The sequence below is a fragment of the Ursus arctos genome, unplaced genomic scaffold, assembly GCF_023065955.2.
Source record: "Ursus arctos isolate Adak ecotype North America unplaced genomic scaffold, UrsArc2.0 scaffold_5, whole genome shotgun sequence".
NCBI lineage: Eukaryota > Metazoa > Chordata > Mammalia > Carnivora > Ursidae > Ursus > Ursus arctos.
In genome coordinates, this window is record NW_026623067.1 from 16885522 (window position 1) to 16907260 (window position 21739).

Sequence of the window (21739 nt, forward strand, 5' to 3'; positions counted from 1 at the left end):
ATCCTATTCTGAATCCAACAAGAACGTTAAAAAAGAAAGAAAGAAAGAAAGAAAGAAAGAAAGAAAGAAAGAAAGAAAGAAAGAAAAGAAAAAAAAAAGAAAAGAAAAGAAAAAGGGAAAATAAAGGACGCCAAAGATGAGCGTAACCATGAAGTGCTGAAATCCATGTGGTAGCTCTGAGATGGGCTTGTCTAATCACTTCTGATGTGGGGTCTACGGTTTTAAACCGCCATCCACTCTCCTGCTTCAAAAATCAACTGCTGTGTTAAACTGGAGAAGAATTCCCAAATATCTCAAAGTGTTTCTCCTCTTTGTGAATGCCACGGGAAAAGAAAGAACCCACGGTCCCCTCAGGTAACCAGTTGGTTGGGGAAAAAGTATTTCCAAAAATCAAACCCGAGAAAGCACGGCTGCTGCACTTAGCATTCTGTGGTGTAATATCTGCATATGAACCTGTCTCTCTGATCAAACCATGAGCTCAAGAGCAGTGTAACAGCCTGGTACATGGAGGGACTCAGTAAGTGCTCTCTCAATTAGGGAATGAACTCCACCTTTGGTTAAAACCTGTTCAAAATGCCAACAGCCTATTAAAAAGTCACGGGGAAAAAAAAAAGCTCAATAGTATATGCAAATGCCAACTGCCTGTTAAAAAGTAAAGGAATGTGGTGTGGAAGTCCTGTGCGTTTGGTATTTAAGCAGACAAAGCATAATCTACTGGGGTTTTCTTTCTTCACAACCATTTCCAACAGCTGACACGTACCTTTTCCTAAGAAACGTCTCCATTTTATCCCTAACCTCATCACTCTTTTCTACTTCTGGGATAGGACAAAAATGGGGGGGGGGGGGGATTCTTTCTTGATGCTCTGTCAGATAGATCCTTCGCCAGTATTCCTGCCTCAGTTTCAAATGGTTCCTGCTTTTTTATTACGCGTTAACCCATAAAAAAAATCTAGAGTCAGTGAAAGAGTGATTATCAAGGAATGGAAGCTTCGGGATCAGAGTACATATACACCTTAATCTGCCCCCAATTTAATTAAGAGTCACTGTCGAAATTAAAAGGGACCATAACAGGTAAGAGCACTGCACACAAAATGATCTATACACTTATATATTTATATAAATACTTATATAAATATATCCAACATATATTTGTATATAAAATTGAGACTATCTGAAAACAATTTTTTGTATAAAACTGTGTTCTCCTGTTATGTGTAATTTTTTTTGAAAGGCACAAGTACTAGATACTGACACAGGTGGTGGGGGTGGGGTGGAACGACTCTAGAATTAGATCATTTGACCAAAAACAACCCTAGAATTAGATCATTTGACCACATCCTCACATACAAGGCTGTACGATGATGGCGATAAAGGGAATATTCTTCTGAAAATGCAAAGGTAATCAAGTTAGATACCATTCAGTTCATTACGGGAAAATGCTCACAAAAATATGAGCTACTTACAGTACAGTTCTCTCACACATCCTATCTCCAAGTATATAAAGCAACTTTGAAAACCATAAGGGAGACAGTACCACTACTCATCTCTCCAATGACCTAAGAGTTTAAAACAACTTCACTTAAATATGTAAGTTCGACAATCTGTACGTTATTAGGCTAATGAATAAAAAGCCCAAAAGAAAGACACAAAAAAAAATCCAACAAACCTATACAAGCAGCCGTACCTTTTAACACTTTCTCTGCTAGTCATGATTTCAAAGCATTCCCAATAGTAACGTGGTCACGTAAACAGTAACTGTTCTCTTAAAACAGGCATTCTTTAAAGGAATAAATGTTTAAAACAAACAAAAATGTCACGTTGTCCTCTAAACCAACATCCCACCTCAAAGAAATAATCAGGAACAAATGAAAAAATGTCTAAGAAAGAATGTCTGTCTTGTTTTTTCTCCCACTGAAAAGCCAGAAGCAACAGAAAACTCCATTAGGAGAGTGTGCAGTTATTGAAATTAAAGGGCTCTAATTAATGCCATTAAAGATATTACTGATTAAGCTTAAAAAAGTTTATAGAAGGGCATATAAAACTACATACATGTATCTATATAATAAGTTCAAACATATCTTTGAAATGATTATCTCTAAGTGGCATTTTGTGAGATTTTTACATTTTCTCTGAAGAAAAAATTTACAGAAAATCACAATAAGCCTGCATCATTTTATAGCAAGCCTTTAAAAAAAAAGGATCATACTAATTTCAGTAAATTCTGTCCAATAACTACGTTATTGTCCCATAATGGTGTGGTTTAGCCTCTCTGAAAGGCAATCCGACACCATCACAATGATAAACACATACTTTGAGCAATCCCATTTAAAGGTATCTATCCTACAGCTATTCTCACCCAAGTGTGCAAAGACACACTTTTGTTCAAGAATATTTACAGAAGCTTTGCTTACACTGGATGTGACCTAACTGTCCATCAATAGGGCCTAGATAAATTATGTAGATTCATACAATGAAATACTGTGCCCCCGCTAAACAGAATGAGGCAGCTCTGTGTGCTGGAGTTGAATGACATCCAAGATAATTTAAGGTTTAAAAAAAAAAAAACAAAACACAACACTATGTATCAACTAACAGAAGGGAAAGGGGGAGGAAGAGACATAGACAAGTGTACCTGTCTTTGCACAGACCATCTCCAGGACACACAACACCTCGTAAACAGCACTTGTATACCTAGTAGCTGCCAGTGGGTTGGAGGTCTAGAAATCGGAGGTGGTAAGATTTTTCACTGTAAACACTGCCAATCGATTCGTGTTGTTTGAATATTTTGGTTTTGTTTTTCACCATATGGGTAGGCTACTTTTAAGTTTTACCAGTTTTTTTTTTTAACGGGGCAGTGAATTACTTTGCTGTCCTATAAATAAATAGGAAGGAAAAAAAGGTTTCCAAGTATCAAAATATGCCATCAAGACAGCTGTTTTTAAAAGTTTCAAAAAAAATTCTCAACTATCATTTGCTGCTTGAGGCTTATTACAATCCCTGAAAATTACACACAACAGTAAACCTGAGCTCTTCTTTGGGACAAAGGTGTTTACACTGTTGCTAGCCAACAAATCGTGCGTCTGTCTCACCTAGTCCTTGTTTTGCTCTCAGGATTGTAGCAGTTTTTAAAATCTCTTTTCTCTCTTGCTATATTTAATACATCTTCTATGTGAGAGGATTTTCTATTGGCCACACAATAAACAGAGAAGAAGGCAACAGATTTTCTCCCTTTCCACTGATATTAATCCTTCCAGGTCAGTGTGGCCTGGCCTTCCCCGACAGAATAACAAATGAAATGCCTGGCTAAGACACATAAGACAATGACTCACTAAATATAGTAGTTTCTACTCCACCGGTGTTCTTCAAAAAAAAACAAAATCAAAGCTAAGAAAAATACATTACACTGAAGTATATTCTCAAGTGGATTAAAGGCAAGCCTAAGGGCTCAGATCAACAGCCACTAACATCCCCTGTAATTCTGGGGAACCCAGGGATTGGAAGGTACTCCCACTAAGAGACAGCAAATGCTCCCTAACATCGTGACAGAGGTCTTTTTATCACACTTGTTCAGTGTATTTTCAAATACCAGAGAAACGACCAACAAGGCTATGCTGGAAGGGACACCTCATCAAAACAGGTCTGTCGATGTTGGCTGACTCAGCAGCCACTGTTTATAGTTAGGCATCAGACTTCCTGAAAATAATGGCAAACACTCAGAAAGCCGAAATGAAGAAGCTGAACTCACCTTTAACACTTTTTCTATTCACATCTGCCCCCTTTTCAAGTAAATACTGCGCAATCTCTTTGTGTCCTTTGTAACACGAAATCATCAAGCACGTATGCCCATGTCGGTTGGACACTTCCAGATCAGCCTTGTGTTCCACGAGGTACTTCACTATTTCCAAATGGCCATCGAAACAGGCAGCTCGAAGAGGCGTGGAATTGGTTAAAGTTGTGTTGTTGACAGATGCTCCATGATTTAACAAAGACTGCACCACCTTCAGATGTCCCGCGGCAGAGGCGGCCCACAACGGGGGCGCCCCCTCGATGGTTTCGCCATCAAAATTGACGGAGCCCCCCACTTCTATGGAGGCACTGCACTGCTCTAGGAGGAACTCCACCATGTCAAGGTGCCCGTACCTGGCGGCCATCAGCAGTGGCGTGGCTCCGTTTGTTTTTTCAGAGATCAAGGAGGAAACCTCCTCTTTGGATTTGCTTGCCAACAACTTGGTGAGAAGCCGGAGTTTGCCATCCCGAGCTGCGTTAAAGACTGCGGTCTTTAGATCCATTTATGTCCAGTCGAGAGGCTGCGCTTTCTTTATCCTTCAAAGCAAAGCTCCAGCTTAACTCTATCGGCACAGGCAAGAGTTACAGGAACCAAAGTTCAGTGTTAATCGCTGCACCCCAAACGCATATAAAACCACGGAGAGTCTGTTGTCTTACCGCCTTCCAACATCTGACAACCAGAGCACCAAACTAGAAGAAGGAAAAGGAAAAGTAGCAGTTTTGAATTTTCCAGGGGTAAAGGCGAAAACACTATGCAGGTTTATCTTCATTTCTACTTCTAGGCGGCGGGGGCTGGAGGGGGGGCTGTGCATACCTTAGGGACTACTCAAGCCACCCTAACACGGTGGGAAAGAATACAAAAAGGTGCACACCGACCCAAATGTTTTGGGGGCAGGCAGTTTCTTTTCTACATTCGGTAAATTGAAACAGTACAGGCAACCAGTTTTCTCGCCTCCTAACCGGCCAAGCTTTGTTCTAGTTTTTGCTTTGCACACGCCCAGGGAGAGTACAACCGAAAGAGGCAAGAGACGCGGGTCCAGAAATGTTTCTCTCACATCTGCAGAGGAGAGCGAGCCAAGGGCGCGAGGCTCAAGGCCTCGCGGTGGCCAGAATGGGTTTCGAGAAGGAACAAAAAGGTCGGACACAACAAACCGCGGCCAGCTAACGCCAAAGCCCTCGCCCTCAATGTTCTCTTTCCTTGAAAACTACTCGAGGCTCTCAGGAAATCCGGCCGCCTTCTAGAGAACTTCGCCCGCCCCATTTTGATACCCCCTCCCCCCTACCAGGGATCGCAGGTTCCTCAGACCACCGTCGCCCCTCCATAACCTTCACCTCCACCTTCCCCAGACCCGGGCGGCTCCTCCCCGAGCTCCCCCGACCCCCGCCCGCCGGGCCGCGGAGCCTGGGGCCTCCAGCCCGCCGCCCGCCGCCCGCCTTCCGCTGCCGGGGGCGCCCTCCTTCCCCTTCCCGCCCGGGCCTCCCCGCGGGCGCCTCAGGCCGCAGCCCGGGCTCCGGCAGGTCCCCGCCGCCGCCACTACCTGCCCGGGGGCTGGTCCTCTCCGCCGCCACTGGCCGCTCGGGCTCGGGCCGCCCCCCTTAAATTGAAACCGTTGTCCGCGCCGCCAGCCGGGCCGGCCTGTTCCGCCTGCAGCCGCACAGCTCCTCCATGCCCCGCGCCCCACAGGAATGAATCCGGCCGCGCCGTTCGCCCCGCCCCGCCACGCCGAGCCGCCTCCCGCCCTCCCAGTCTGCGCGGGCTACAGCAGCTGCAGCGGATGCCGCGGCGGATGGTGTAATGGGCTGCGGGCCGGGGGCCGGACAAGCCTGAGCGAGGTTTCACATCACTGACGCGGCAGCCGCGCCATTGGGCCGGGGGAGGGCGGCGGCTGCCGCGAGCAACCGCGTAGGGGCGGGGCGGGGCCGCAGGGGGCGGGGCCGCGAGCCCGGCGGAGGACGCACCGGCGTGAGGCACGCCGGGGGGGCGGGGCGCCACGAGGGGGCGGGGGCACGCCGCGCCGCGGGGTCCGGGGTCCGTGGGGGTGGTGCGAGTGTCTCGCGGGCATCTCGGCTCCGGTTTCCACGCGCTCGTTTTGGGAGGCTGGTTTGCGGGACTTTCGAGTCCCACGGCCAGAACTTCCAGAAGGGTGGTGGCTGTTATTGCTTTCTTCCACCCATAAACGCTCTCGCACTACCCTCTTCTCTCCGTTTGGTGGAAATACACCGAGCTCTTAGATCTCAGAAAAACAAAAAAAAAACACTAGAAACAGAAATTTGAGAAAAAGATTCGTTTGGGGGGCTGCCAATCATAACTTGTTCTTTTTTTTAAATAAGAAGCCTAAAAAATAAGAATTTACTAAAAGCGGTAAAATTTCAAAGCAGTGTAAGTCAACAAGGTCGAGCTCCTACTCTTTGAACAATAAAACCAGGAAATGAAAGAAAGCTAAAAAGTTAATATGAATGAAGGGTATATCACACAGCAGGAAGAAAACTTTATCAAATTTATGACGTTAAGCTATGGGATGTATCAAAGCAGCTTGAAGAAGAGTGTAAGCATGTTTGGGGAATGACACCCCTAGCGAATCGTGATGAGAAAATAAGTGTTTGAAAAACTGATCATCAGTCTCTTGAATGCTTTATTTTGGGTAACTTAGACTCGCACCCAATTCCTTGGGTACCACTGCGGGTAAGAGAATATTAGATTAGACATATTATCTGACCCCAGCCTCACAAAGGTAATCATTATTTTAAAAGTCAGACATTTCACACACACAAATCGCAACTTCATTTTTGCTTATTGACTTACAGTGTTGTCCAGAAATTTTTGTAGTTTTGTAGCTGATGTAGTTTTGCATAACTGAAGTCCTAATTTTCATACAACTACATATTTTGCTTTTTCCTCTTACCGTACTGTAAAGATTTCTCATGTTTTTACAGTCGTAATAATCATTATAATCATTTTTTATTTAGGTAGTCAGTATTATACAGGCTCCACCTCGGTACCCCAAAATTGAACTTCAGCATTGAGAAGAAAATATAGAACAGAATATAAAGGAACAGGGCAGCCATCTTTAACAATCAACCAACCCAGAGGACTAGCTGATTTATCCTTAGTGTGCAAGTCACAGTTCTATACTCCCAAGGTACATACAGAAGCCACTTAGCGTCCCAACCAAGACCTAGCCTGAGCTGACTTGTGTCTCTTACCACATCCAATAAGATGATGAAAGTGACCGGTGAACTGAGACGTGCACCCCCCGGGGCACTTTCAAGGGCTAGGTGCACACTTAAGATCATTTTAAGACCACTTATTTCTGAATCTTCAACTTGCATCTATATTACTTCCAGAAACTGATTTGCTAGTTTAAAGAATGCAGTCAACGTGTCTCCCTGTTTCCTTTCCCAACTGTAATCACCATAGCCGTATATTTTCCAAATTGCAAAAAAGGAGGGGGCATAACTCTCATTCACTGAGAATCTTAAAAGGGTGCATTATTCCAGGGTGTAAAAACTTCAGGGAATCTTTTGTCAGTTTTTTTTTTTTTATTTATAAATTTAAAATACTGGGCTGTATTGAGAAAGTATATACTGGGCTGTGTAACAAATTCTTCTGCAAGTCATATGATTTCCAAATAATGGCCTTCAATAAAGAGTGACCTTAATATCACTAAATGAGTGTATAAATTAGAAGGAGTTCAAAGAACTGAAAAGTTCAAAACACCTTAAACCCCATCTACTTATTAATGATACAAACAGAATTTACAAAAATGAAAAACAGGAAACACTGATGCTAAATTATATCTCTTTCTGGTAAGAAGTAGTATTCAACAACAAATACACAATTGTAAAAAAAATACTTATGTCTAATAATTTAAAAACTTTGAAATATATTTTTGTATTATTTTGGATACTTGATTATTATTAATAAATATGATATCTCAATCTAGAAGAAAATGTTGCAGCACTTACAGTCTTTCAGCCACAGGAAAATTAAAAAATTAAATCTAAATGTATATATCTTTTCATTGCCGAGAAATCTAATAGGGTGATAGGAAAAATACATTCCAAAACAGAAATACATGAAATTGGGATATAATCCTGAGGGGTGACAATGTGGAATGGAGTTCTAGTGTAAAGAGAGAAATGAACTAGCTAAAATACACTGTAGGTACAGAAGAGGCTTTTCAATATTTTTAAAATGGCGAGTAGTAGGCATAATTGCTATGGTGTTTAGATTTTATTGGATTCATTTAAGAGAGTGACTATTCCATTTTAAAATGTCACTGTTTACAGTATGCAGGAAATTGCTTCCTTCACAACTACTTAAACTTATGATGAAAATTTTAAATGTTAACCTAAAAATATGCACGAGGGTAAACAGTATTTCATGTAGTAAGCAAAAATGTTTGAGGACCACAAATTTTACTCATCAATCCCTGTTGGAAGTTGTTTCCACTTCTAAAGAGTTTGGCAATACTTGTTCTTCTAATTTTTTTTTTTTTTTTTTAGTTTTTACTTTTCTTATAGAACCTCAACTAAAATTCCTCTCATTTTTTTTCTTAAATGGTCTTACATTCTTTTTCAAAACACCTGCCTCCTGTCAACCCTCTCTGAATGGAAGGAAAAGGTTTTTGTTTGGCGGGGTTGGTTGGATAGGGATTGGTTAGGTTGCTAAGGTTTTGGATTCTGTTTTTTTTTTTTTTTAAAGATTTTATTTATTTATTTGACAGAGATAGAGACAGCCAGCGAGAGAGGGAACACAAGCAGGGGGAGTGGGAGAGGAAGAAGCAGGCTCATAGCGGAGGAGCCTGATGTGGGGCTCGATCCCACAACGCCGGGATCACGCCCTGAGCCGAAGGCAGACGCTTAACCACTGTGCCACCCAGGCGTCCCTGGATTCTGGTTTAATCAGCAATTACTGTCTTCCTAAAAGCCTCAGAATGCTCTGGGGGGCTATGTAACAAGAAGAACGGTGGACTCAAATTTTAAGGCTCCTCCAGATGGTGCAGGTGGGAACTGCACCCACGCACTGATTCCTTGGCCTTGCTGGACACCCAGCACTTTACACGTGCCTGTGAGGCCCCCAGGACCCTGGGAGCCCAGAGACAGTACCACCCCACGCCTGAAAGGGTGATGGAGACCAACTGGACTAGCAGAGAGAGGGCACCCTTATTACCAGAACAACATACATTTTCAAGCGTGTACGTTTTCTTCTTTTCCTGTATTGCTTTGGGATAAATTTCCAGGATTTGGATTATGGAACTTCTTTTTGGCTTCTCATATATATTGTCATTCCACTTTCCCAAAGAGTTAGGCCAATCAGCTATACTAGCAGCAAAGGAGTGTGCTGAATTCACCAAACCGTGCACCCACCTGAGATCACATGGTTTTAAATTCTTGCTAGAATGTGTAAAATGATGCATCAAATTTTCCCAAATTTGCCTGGCCACCCTTGTGATTTTGGGGTCCACATAATTTCCTGTAATTAGCAGGGTATTCTTTCTACAGTTTTCCTTCTGGGGATTTTTTTCGTACGTGTATTAGTTTTTCATGATCGCTACACGCAACCTGGGGCTCGAGCTCATGACCCCGAGATCAAGAGCTGCACGCTCCACTGACTGAGCCAGGCAGGCGCCCCTCTTCTGGGGATTTTCAAATGTTTACTTCTTGCTGGCCTCTGCTTAAACCAGAAACCTCAATGAAACATTCTGCCTGCACGGTTTTGGTGGTCTTCATTCATTTCATCTGATTCGGGTGAATGAAAAAATACCTTTTGTTTTTAGTAACTAACTGGGCAGCAGTTTAATTCAGAAAAGCATGAAAGGAACCTGCTTTAATGGATAAAAAAGTAGCACAAAAATAGCACGTAGGCTCCCCACGCCATTTAGAATCGCCTTTCTCGTATGAGAAACCTGTTTCATCGACACCCATAATTTGTTTAACCAAGGTGCGAAATGTTTTGATTGTTATAAATCCATTCATCGTGGGCATCGTTATTGGGTCCCATCGTGTACTCTGTTAGATGCTGAGTGAATATATGATCCCTGCTTTCAAAGAATTCATGGTCTGTGGGAGAAATGTAGCTATAAACAGATCAGAGTGAAATATGTATGTAAACAACCACGAGGGCCCAAAGGATGGCGCTGCCAAGGCTCCTTGGGCGAGTCCGGGAAGGAGGTGTGGTTAAACTGGATCCAGAAGAATGAGTGGGAGTAGGCCCAGCCGAAAGGCAGTGGGAGGAGGGAGGGAGCCCAATGGAGAAAGCGCGGGGGGGGGGGGGGGGGGGGGGGGGCTGGCAAGACACAGGCAGATGGCCCCTCCCTTCTTCCCCACACGCCCCGCCCCCAGACACAGGGCGGAACCCTAAGCAACCTTCTGAATGCGCAAAGCCCCCACTCCCCTCCCTCAAAGTGCATCATAACTCACCATTCCTTACCTGTGCAACTCCAACAGAATTCCCATTCTCTAGGTCGGCCGCCCTCTTAGAGGCTGCAGGAGCTCGGCCGGGTGGAAGTCATCTACCTGAAGCAAGAATCCAAGTACATCCAGGGGGTACTCACCTTTTGCAAAGGAAACTCGTGAGCTCTGATGAATCCCACAATCACTGAAGGAATGCAGAGCAGAATTTTAGCAGGGAGATCTCTGGATCCCCCCACCCCCACCCCGTGCGTTTTGGCCTAGCCTCTCTTTCCTTCCCTGAACAATGCCAAATGAGGAGGCAGCAACTCGATCACCAAATTCTGATCATCGTCTCTTGGCACAGTCTCCCTCGCTGGTACAGGGCCATCATCTTACTCATCACATTATCACAAGCTAGAAATCTCGCGTCGTTGTAAGAATATCTGTTTCTTTCCTCTGTCATCCCATTTCCTGAAGTTGTCAGAGCCCTGACTCCAGCTCTCTAGGAGCAATAGACGAGAAAGATCCTGAAAATTCTCGAGAGTTGGTTTCCACCCCTGATACATCCCAACCCAGCCCATGCAACAACGTCCAGCACTCCTGACACAGAAGCCCCAATTTCTCCAAGAGGTGAGGATGTAATGGGTCACTCAGAGCTGGAAATCTGTTCTGCGGATCTTGAAGAGCTTAAGAGAGGCTCCCAGGTAACAGAGTCCAGATGACAGAGGCCAGAGTCACCCCAGATATGAGGCCACTGTCAGGAGCACAGTCCTGTGAGCACATCAAGAGCAGCTGTCAATGGTCCCTGTGTGTTCATGACCTTTGTCTCGGCCCTTCTTCCTGCCCTGACCTCTGTCCCTGCCCCTGACTGGCTGCCCACGGCTGTGTGGGTGGCCATTAATCAACCACGAATAGCTGCTTCCTCACCAGTAATTCGCTGGCCTCAGCCCCAGTCTGGTGGCCGAGTCTAGTAATTACCCACCCTGAGTATTTATCCATCTCGTCTTTTTTTCTTTTTTCAGATTTCGGCATTTTCATTTCTTTTGAGTATCTGAATGCGTCCCTTTGTGCGAGCTAGGAAGCAGAATTAAACTCAGGTGGGCTGGTCCTCTAGGGAACCAGACCGAGTCTTGTCATCTTCAGCAGAATGACTTCCTAATGCAAGGTGCTAACAATGGGCTTCTACACTCTAAATAATAACCACTAATCTACATTTTTTTTTTCCTTAGGAAGCAGCCAAAGGTCCAGTCCTTCATGGCAGGATATACAGAACATCTTGATTTACAAAGAACAGAATGACCCAAATGATATGTTGGCTAATTTTCAGGTGGACCAGTTGCACGCTGACCAAGGACTGGTGAACAGAGGAAGTGTTTACCTTTGGGAAACTCGCTCCGAGGTTGAAAAAAGTCCTAGCTGCTGTTAATAAGAGAGCAGGTAAAAAATACTACGGTTGCACCCGCACTGACACTTGATTTTGCCGAGGTCTTCCACCAGAACACAGAGTTAGTGATGAGTACGGTGGGGGAGATGCTTAGATTGTTCTCAAAATAAATGACTAGTAACAGGAAATGTGACCCATTGAATTCTTCCATTTGCCACCAGAACAAACTCACCACGAGGACGATGTAAAAGAAGTGGTGAACTCTAGGGGGCGCCTGGGTGGCACAGTGGGTTAAGAGCCCAACTCTTGATTTGGGCTCGGGTCTCAAGACCACATCTCTCCCAGACTTCTTACAGCCGCATCCAGGCCATCGTGAGTGAGCCGAATGGGGGCGGGGGAGGGCGGATTTCATCCAGTCCTCAGAAGATGAAAAACCCATCTCTACTTCCTGCAGCAGAATGGGCCTCGACATTATTGTTTCCTAGAGTATGGTGCACAGAGCTTAAGAATACGGAACACCTAGGAAAGTCATTGAGGGGGCAGAGGCTTGGCACACATTCTTGGAAATTCAGATTCACTAGCTTCGATGTGAAACACAAGAGTCTGCGTTTTTTAACAAGTCCAACGGATGACTCTTTCGAGCTCTAAGCTGGAGAACATGGGCTTATGGGTTCTCGTCCACCAACTTTGGAAAGAGAACGTGACCTCACCAGTGTGTGTCCCAGCCCGGTTTCTTCCAATTACCTTAGTGTCTGCTCAATAGGACTCACTGGACAGAAAACCCAGGACCGTCATTAGCCAAGAGCAAATTCAGCCCAGGCCCAAGGATGTTGGCAGTATGCCTGACAGATGACCCCACCGATGCTGTAAGAATTGCTTATTGGGCAATTTACCAACCTGGTTTACACCCTGATGAGCCACAGTAAGAAATCCTGGTGTTGAATTCTGTCGCTGCCCAGACTGACGTCACATAGGCTGGGTTCATGTCAGTTGCGAACATGTGAGACTCCACCCAATGTCTTAGGAACCACACTTTAGTAGAGAGGGAGGAGTCAGACCACTTCTAATCCAGTAGCCCACCTAGGTCCCCTACTGCCACCCCACCCTGGGTCTAGGGCATGCCTCCCCCTTCTCCCAGCCCTGGGAACAAAGTCACCACTCCTGCCCGTAAGCCCCTGCATGGTCATCTGGTGCCTTACTTCACAAAGAGCCTTGAAAGTGAATTTGGCTCTCACCACCCTCCCCCCTTGGGTGTTTTCACCATCCTGCCTCAGTTCCAGACTCCACTTCAAAGCTGCCTTCTCCCACACCCACTGAAGCACCCTGACACAGGAGCTCCCGGGCGCCTCCTTGGGCACTCAGCTGGAAGGCCCCCTACCCCCCATGCGTTGGGATGAATCATTAGTAATGACTCTCTTTCTCTGCCAAGGTGACAGAGGGTGGCTGCCATACCTCCCAGGTGCTCACGGCTCTAGAAACCACAGGCCGCCATCTGTCCTACTGGTGGAACCTGCTATGTCCTAGTGCAGAATTCTGTAAGATGGTTCTCCCTGAGGATCAGCCCCCCTCGTTTCCCATCCCTGTGACTTCCTGAGCATCTAGGGACCCTGTCCTCTGATTCTGGGTCTGCCACCCCATCTTTAGGTCCTTCCTGCAAGGAAGGCCCTAACATGGTTCCCTGCTGACCTCGCTCTGAAGAGGCCAGTGCTACAACAGAGTCACTTTCCCTGACCCCTTCCACTTGCTCCTGGCTTCTTTCTCCAGCCACCAGCTGGTAGTTCCCACGTGAACTTGTGCCGACCCCAACCCTGAACTCAACCCTGACGCCGAGGATTCTGTTCCTTTGACGCTGGCTGAAGCCACTCATGAACACACCTTCCAACTCCCAATACTTCTGATTAGAAACGCTCTGGCCACTGGCTGCCTGAATTGTTAACCAAAGCTGCTGTGTTTGCTCATAACAGTGGCTCCTGTCTGGCCCTTCTACTGGCAGTGTTCCTTGCAACGAAGCTAGTTCTTCAAAGCCTGGCCCACACTGGTAGGGAGGCGCCAAGCTAAGTCGCAGCCTCTCTTCCTGCCCTGGATGGCCAGAGGAGCCTACTGTTCTTACAATCCAATCTTGGGTTATGGTTCCTGGTCAGAAGGGGAAAAGGCCCTAAGTGTCAGTTCGTGAGTTCCGCGCTCTTGCAGAGTGCCCTTGAGGAACTGTCTGAAGACGACGTTGGTGGTAGACCTGTGTTATAGATGGAAGGTTCTCTCCTCGAGAAGTGTAGATTGCATCCTCAGGAGCAAGCTAGCAGATGTGTCCTTGAAGCTGAGTGCTGCTGTTTATCCATCCTACTTGGGCTCATGACAATCAGTCCATTTTCTAGAATTCATTGTATTTCGGCTACATCAGTTTACTATTTTCTTTTACTTTATTATTTGACCTGGGGCTCTCCCAAGGCTTTTGGACAGGCTTCAATTCCTTAGTCTAGAGCACCCAGTCCAAGAACACCCACACACCCCTCACCTTCTAGGTCTTTCCCTATTGAAAGTAACCCTCTGATTGGTCATTCGTGGAGCATAGGTATATTCTGCCCATCCATTCATTCATTGCTTCACTTGGTCTCTTTGTCTCTCAATGTGTATTTTTTGCTGATATGCACTATGCCCAGCGACGAGACCTGAAACATATAAGCAAGATCACGTCCTACAGGTCCTCCTGGAGCATTGGGAGCGTCTTGCGTGGGCTGGGGGAGGCTGGGAGTAGAGCTTTCCAGAGGCAGTGACGGTTGGTGCTGTCACAGAGAAAGAGGTGAAGAAATTTCCAGTAAGAATGAAAGACTCAGAGGCAAGAGAGGGCCTGGCTGCTGAGGAACTGACAGAAGTTCCGTGTGGCTGGGAAACAACCCAGACAGGCGAGTGGTGAGAAATGAAGGTGAAGTCTGGAAGGAGTCAGGGCTTGAAGCAGCCTAGGAAGCCACACAAGAGAAGCTGGACTTGACGCTGTGGCCATGCAACTTCCCTGAGCAGGCCGGGCAGGGCACCGTTTGGCCTCTGCTAGCCTAAGTCCTGCCAGGTAACCATCGACTTCTGCTTCTACTGAGAGAAAGCTGGACGTGATGCGAAAAACACCTGGCCAAGTCGCTGGTTCCACAGCCAAGGGGCTGTCCCAGACCCAAGTCTTTCACCCAGATCTCAAAGTCTCCTTTCCGGATCAGCGAGTCGGAAAGCCTGAGTTGTCCAGATCCACTTCCCTCTCAAACAACAACACGCAGATAAACAAGCCCACACCCGATTTTTAATCCACGACAACATGCAGATAAACAAGCCCACACCCGATCTCTAATCCACGACAACACAACACGTAGATAAACAAGTCCACGCCCAAACTCTAATCCAGTGCATCTGTCTATTCGGTAGGTTCTGGGGCTAGAATCCCGTATTATTCCTGCCCAGAAATTCTGCCTCTTCGGACCTTAGAATAAACAACAATATCCAGGGTGTGGGTTTTGGGGGGTAGAACCAGCAGACTGGGTCCCCGAGTTGGGATCACGTAACTCATCGCTGAGGCTGAGTCTGTTTCTACATCAGGCAGAAACTCAGCCTCTGCCCTGGTTCCCAGACCGACCGAACCCGACGCGGGGCAGGCGGACCCCAAGCCCCTTCACCTACTCATCAGAAGGGAAGCCTCAAGCTCAAGAAGGGGATGTGTGAGCCGAGACCTGAAAGGAGGCGTGGAATGCAGCCACATGCAGCGGCAGGAGAAGAGGTTCCAGGAATATGGAATCAGGTGTCCGTTTCTCAGTTTCCTTTGTCGCTAAGGAGTACTAGAAGCTCTGCCTCGGACAATAACAGGGAGCATTTCTTTCTCATTTCTCTGTGTAAGGGGCTGGCAGAAAACCTGGAGGCTGGTCGCTTTATTGATCTTCCTAACGCTGGAACCATTGGGACACAGATGGGGAAACTGAGGGATGGAGAGATAGGGTAACTTGGAAATCACGTGGGCAGTCGGCCAGCAGCAGGTGGAGTCAGTATCCCGACAGCCTCACTGCAGAACCCAAGCTCTTGACCGTGGACCACGGTGCTCCCGCTCACGCTGACCCTGAACTAGCCTCTCTGTCCTGCTACCTCTTTTGTGTTGGGCTTCAGCCCATTCGAGTAGGATTTCATTCATTTGCTATTGAAAGATTTTTGAACAGCAGGAACAACTAAACATAATGTATACAAACGGCGATACGCACTTAGGAAGGAGAAACACGGGATGTCTGCGAGCGAGTGCGACAGGGGCCTGACGTATCTCAGGGGTCAGGGTGGGCTGCCCTGAGGAAAGGACATTTGACGAGAAAGCTGGAGGAACAACAGCCATCCAGTGGGAATGAGCAGAGCAGGGAGAAAGAGTGGTTGGGGGGTGGGAGGAGGAGAAAACATCATGGATTAAAGGCCTGTTGCCAAGTTAAAAAGAAAAGATCTGGGTGTTATACGCAACCGATGAATTACTGAACAACCACATCTGAAACTAGGTACGTACTGTGTGTTGGTTAATTGAATTCAAGTTTAAAAAAAAAGAAAGAAAAAAAAGAAAAAGAGCTCCAGGCACTCGTGAAAGTCAAACATGAGTGGGACGTCATGGAGGAGAGAGTCTGGATGGGTCAAGCTGTAGGAGTAGGCAAAGCCAGTCCGCCATCCATCTCTCTCCACCCTGAGCAAGTGTCCAGACAGACTCATGATGGAGGCAAAGTAGGTCTCGCCGGGCAGAGAATTAACCTGGTGATGCACGTGGTCCTGGTGCTTCCTGGGGTGGTCCTGTTAACCCTCGCAGACAGAGGCGTTCCTCCCCTAACTCCCTACAATGGCTCTTGCCTCCTTCAGCTCATGCTCCCCTCCACTGCCCAGAGAGGAACACATGAAGATCGTGCTTCCCCTCTGTGCTCAGGGCCTTCTCGCGGCTCCTAGGGAGAAGGCTACAAATGGCCATGTGGTTTACAAGGTCCTCCAGGATCTGGCCTCCACTTGCCCCATGTGCTCGGTTCTTAACCATTCTCCCCCTCCAAGCCTTCCTACCCGCCATCTTGGTATCGTGACCCTGCCTCTCGGACACACCCTTGCTCAGCACTTGGCTTCAGGCTTCACACACAACCCTTTGCGAGGGAATGTCTACATCACCATGCTGCCTGTAGGCCTCTTAATTGTCCTCCGTACTTTCTCTACCTGGAAAGGCTAATTTGGAGCATGTAGTCCCAGACGTGTTCCTTGCTGCTGTCGGGCCTTCATCACTGTCTGCTCATCTGTGCATTCCATGGGCCTATGCCCCATCTCCTGCTGTTACCTGGTGCCGAACAGCAATGCCGGGAACACAGGACACATGCAACGACTCTTTGCCCAGTTTCTCTTGTGATGCTGTGTGCTCTGGGAGGTGGAGGGGAGAGGATGTTAGAAGAACAAAGAATTTCTGTAACAGTGTCTCTGTAACATTAGTGCTATTCATGGAGTCCGGTTTCTCCTCATCATCAAGAAATTTGCATGAATGGGGATGCCTGGGGGGCTCAGTGGGGTAAGCGTCTGCCTTCAGCTCAGGTCATGATCCCAGGGTCCTGGGATCGAGTCCCGCATCCGGCTCCCTGCTCAGCGGGGAGCCTGCTTCTCCCTCTGCCTGCCACTCCCCCTGCTTGTGCTCTCTCTCTCTCAAATAAATCTTTTTTAAAATAAATAAGAATTTGCATGAATGAAGAATTTTGAGAACGATTCCTCTGACGAGAACAGAGGTCATTTCTAGAAGGCCTTCTAAGACTCTGTGCTCTCCTTGCCTCTGGGCCCTAATTGTGTCCCTGCCACATTTTTAGGACATTCCTAAGGCTACCGAGTTTGGGGACTTGGCACACCTGCCGGATGACAAGAACACAGGCTTCAGGCAGACAGTTCAGTTCAACACCCACGTAGGGCCCGTACTGGGTGCGAAATAAGACAGAGTCCTCTCCTCGGGACCTGACAGTCTGGTGTGGGTGACAGACATGTTAAGAGGTCATTTGAATTTCATGGACAAGCTATGAAGGAAAGTATACAGAGCACTGCACAGGCAAACCTCTTGACTAATCGTGTGTCCTTAGGCCAAATAGCAATAGCTCTTGGAGCCTCAGTTTCCTGAACTGCACAACAGCATGAAAGTTCCTACTGCCCAGGGATTGCTTTGAGAACTGAGCTAGATAACATTTGTAAGACACTCAATATGGGGTTTTGCATCCAGGAGGAACTCTATAAAGAGTATCCATTAGATTATCCTAATAAGGCCAGACCCGGAGTTCTCGTCCTGTCCGTACCAGCTGAATCTGTGCGCGTCTCCGACCACACACCGAATCTTCACAGAACCTTACACACTGCTGTAATTGCAACAATAACCCACTGTCATGCTTACCCCTGTTCACGGGAGAAACCCAACTAGAAATGACGATTATATTAGCACCAATCCACGACTGCTCCTCCAGAAATGCCCCAGAGAACATTCTGTGCTGATGGTGGGCCCAGACCATTGTTTCATTCTGTGAAGAACGAAATGTCCACATTATCGCTGTCATGTGTCCGCCTCCCCTGTCCTCTCCTCACTCTGTCCACTAGTCCATTTTCTGCTCTGTTGCTAACGTGATCTCTGGTCTGCTGTTCCAACACCATTATCCCCTCTCCTCTATCCAGAAATCTCAAAGACTCCCTCTGAATCAGAAGCACATTCGTGATTGTGTTCTAGGTTTCATTTACGAGGTGGTCCTTTCCTCTACTCTGTCTCCTTCAGATCATTGAAGATCCCTCCTTTTTGCCTGTCTCAGCCTTCTCGTGACTTTGTCCAAGGGCCCCACTCAAGACAGCTTTGCGTGGAAGTGCTCACCAACGTTACAGGATTTTAAATTAACTCCACTGCCGAAATGGCCCCCTAAGAGCTTTCCGTGTGCTGGACGCTGTGCCCAGAGTAGGTCTTGGTGATTTCTTATTTTATATTAAGAAGTTAACCACCCAAACGCAAATGGATTCAGTTGGCTTTTTCTTACTGATGAGTTTGACTATTCTAGAGAAGCCCTGGCTTAAGGAAATGTGAGTGGACTTTGTTTAAAGCCTTGATTGTAAACCTTTTTTTTTAAATTCTTTGCTTTCCTCGTGTTTTGTTCTTGAGATAATCGTCTATCAGATGATCATTCCCGACAGATGCTCCTTCCTTCGAGAAGTCATCGTCTTATGAGTGTGAGCTCACTGCTGGGGGGAATGACTCACAACCTGACATGTGGTGGTTAACAGCTCCGGGCTTGAAAACTGGGGAACCATTTTATTAGCTTTATAAACATTCGGGTCGTATTATGCTTATCACTGTATCATGTGTTCCTATGGATCGGCCATAAATTCCCCAAGATACCTGAAACGTCGGCTACACAAAAAATCCCATCATTGCTATGGAAGGCAACAGTCTAAGAATGACCTCCAATGACCCTCACCCAACCGGCAGAACCAAGAGTCAGGAGGGAAGGGGCGCCTGGGTAGCGCAGTTGTTAAGCGTCTGCCTTCGGCTCAGGGCGTGATCCCGGCGTTCCAGGATTGAGTCCCACATCGGGCTCCTCCGCTATGAGCCTGCTTCTTCCTTTCCCACTCCCCCTGCTTGTGTTCCCTCTCTCACTGGCTGTCTCTCTGTCACATAAATAAATAAAATCTTAAAAAAAAAAAAAAGAGTCAGGAGGGAAAAACCAAGAGCCTGGAGAGTGAGACAAAGAGTCAGGGAAGATTACTTTCAACTCTTGAAACCCAAGGAAGTTGGCCCCGTTGGATATCAAAACTGCTTTAGACTGGGGCGCCTGGGTGGCTCAGTCGGTTAAGCATCTGCCTTTGGCTCAGGTCATGATCTCAGGGTCCTGGGATCGAGCCCCGAGTTGGGCTCCCTGCTCTTCGCCGAGTCTGTTTCTCCCTCTCCCTCTGCCCCCCCCCCACCGTGCTCATGTGCTCTCTCTCTCTCTCTAATAAATAAAAATCTTTTTTAAAAAAACTGCTTTAGACTAATAGTTCCTATGTGCCTTTATTTACCCCCTTGTTGAATGGAAATGCCTGTCACTGTCATCTCCTGCCCGTGCTGCCACTGGGGCATGTGGGGGGCAGATAACTTGTCTAATTTCACAGATCCACAAATATAAAGGAATAATGCTCAGAACTAATGACATCCAGGAGGTTCATCAGCATCTGATTCAGATGACGACATTTTGGACTTCTGAGCTGACCATTTGGGGCTGAGATTTGGGACTTTGAACTGACACTATAAAGGAATAAATCCCCCAGAAACCTCTGCAGGAGGTGCGTGTATTTTGCCTGTGGGACAGACATGAATGCTTGGGGGTCAGAGGGAGAACTGAAGTAGTCAGAGAGTGGGCAGAGGGGAGGGACAAAGGCAGAGGGAGAAGCAGTCTTCGTGCTGAGCAAGGAGCCCGATGCAGGACTCGATCCCAGGACCCTGGGATCCTGACCTGAGCTGAAGGCAGACGCTTCACCGACTGAGCCACCCAGGCGCCCCAAAACTAACACAATTCTTAAATACGCATTGCATCTGCTCGGTCTAAGTTTGCCTTTGGAGAACTTTTGGAGAAGTCAGTTATTACTCAAATCATCCACTGCTCATTGTCCTGAAGTTATGATGACTCGACAGCTAATAATCACATACCCCCGCATCCAAACCCAATCAAATCACACATTTCCAAGTGCCTGAAATCCCCCAGAGAAATTCTAATTGGTTATAATAATCCCAGCAGTGGAACTGAACGGAATCAGAATTCTATAGGTGAGAAGTTTCCTGAAGGACTTGAGTGACAGCAGAATGTGGTGGGCCACCACTAGTTGATGCCAACAGAAGAGCGGGTGGCAGGCACCTCAAGTCACGTGGGTGCAGGAGGCAGGCAGGAGGTATGGCCAAGAGAAGAGGTTTCAAGGATCCAGAGCCCCAGGTAAGATATTAGGGAAATAAAGGATCAGGAACGTGAGCAAAAAGCCTGCAAAACCAGTCAGGAACCAGCCTGTGAAGACTGGGACTCCAGACTCAGGCTCTCACCAGAAGGTCCAGGAAGCCACCCCGGGCAGTAGCCACAGGAGGAGACCTCACCCTGGGTCACCCCGGAGTGATCTCATCATGGTGAAAGGTTAGACTTGAAAGCAGGAACATACAGCCCACGGAGATGGGAGTTTCAAGAGATAGAAATTTACAAGAGAGTGAAGGTTTTTCAAGTGTGGTCCCCGGATCAGCAGACTCAGCACCCCCTGGGAACTCGCTGGAAACGTACATTCTCCAGGGCTATCTGCAACCAAAGGAATCAGAAACTCTCGGGTGTAGGGCTCAGCAACTGGCATTTTAATGTGCCCACTGGGGCATTCTGATGCGCAATAAGGTTTGAGAACCATGCATCGGTGTCTTCACCCGTACGTTCCACTGACCTTCTCCCTGAGGTCCGCAGAGCCAAGCCATTAGCCTGGCTTCCTCGATGTTCCCAGTAAAGCCTTTCTGTCGGGACCCACGGAAGGGGAAGGCAGCAGTCAAATGCTATTCATTGCGCTTTTCATCTTGAGCAGATCCTAAAGCAGACTATTGTTGAGCTGGATGCATGCATATTAATTCAAGACGGGTTTATAGGGGATCATAAATTATTACTGCAGGAACAAGTCTAAGCGGAATATGATCCAGGAGAGAAGGGGGGAAAAATGAACAATTAGCAACTTAATCACGGCCAGGCACAAAATGGAAAAGTAAAGCAACGCGAAAGCTCGAAGATAATCCTCCCCCTTGAGACCTCTTGCATGAAAAACAAAAAGATTTTATAATGTGGGTGCTTAGTTTCTCTGAATGAAGAAAATGGTTCTTGCAACAAAAATGAAATAAGAAAACGCTGCCTAAGTTAAAACCACATATATTAATAGTGCTGTAAGCGTGTGAGAGGAAGTTTTGTGCCCGTTTTGCAAACATCTATTCAGCAATCATCTATTCCCTTTATTATCCAAGTACTATCTCAAAATTTTGGTTTCCGGAAATGACATTTATTAAATGTTTTTATTAAGGGTCTCCTTGAATAGTTCCTATGTGATGTATTTCCCAATTGCAATCCAGAATTGAATTGCAGCTTTTGTTGTCATTATTACTCCTATGGTTTCATGGTTTACTATCTGTTTGCAAGTGGCCATGTG

The 21739-nt window shown here is 46.7% G+C and overlaps 1 protein-coding gene across 3 annotated transcripts in view; it reads right to left on the reverse strand.

Annotated features, from left to right (window-relative positions):
* The window catches only part of FEM1C (fem-1 homolog C), a 75123-nt gene that overhangs the window by 19162 nt on the left and 34222 nt on the right, over window positions 1-21739 (reverse strand). Inside the window, exons 3-4 of one of the 3 annotated variants that reach the window (XM_057307447.1) lie at window positions 10220-10305; window positions 3746-4476 (exon numbers count right to left, since the gene is read on the reverse strand). In XM_057307447.1, coding sequence (XP_057163430.1) covers window positions 3746-4289 — 544 coding nt within the window. In that variant the 5' untranslated portion in view covers window positions 4290-4476; window positions 10220-10305. Of the gene's footprint in view, window positions 1-3745; window positions 4477-5324; window positions 5636-10209; window positions 10306-21739 lie in introns of those variants that run through there. The other 2 variants (XM_057307448.1, XM_026507784.4) reach the window with 2 other exon arrangements.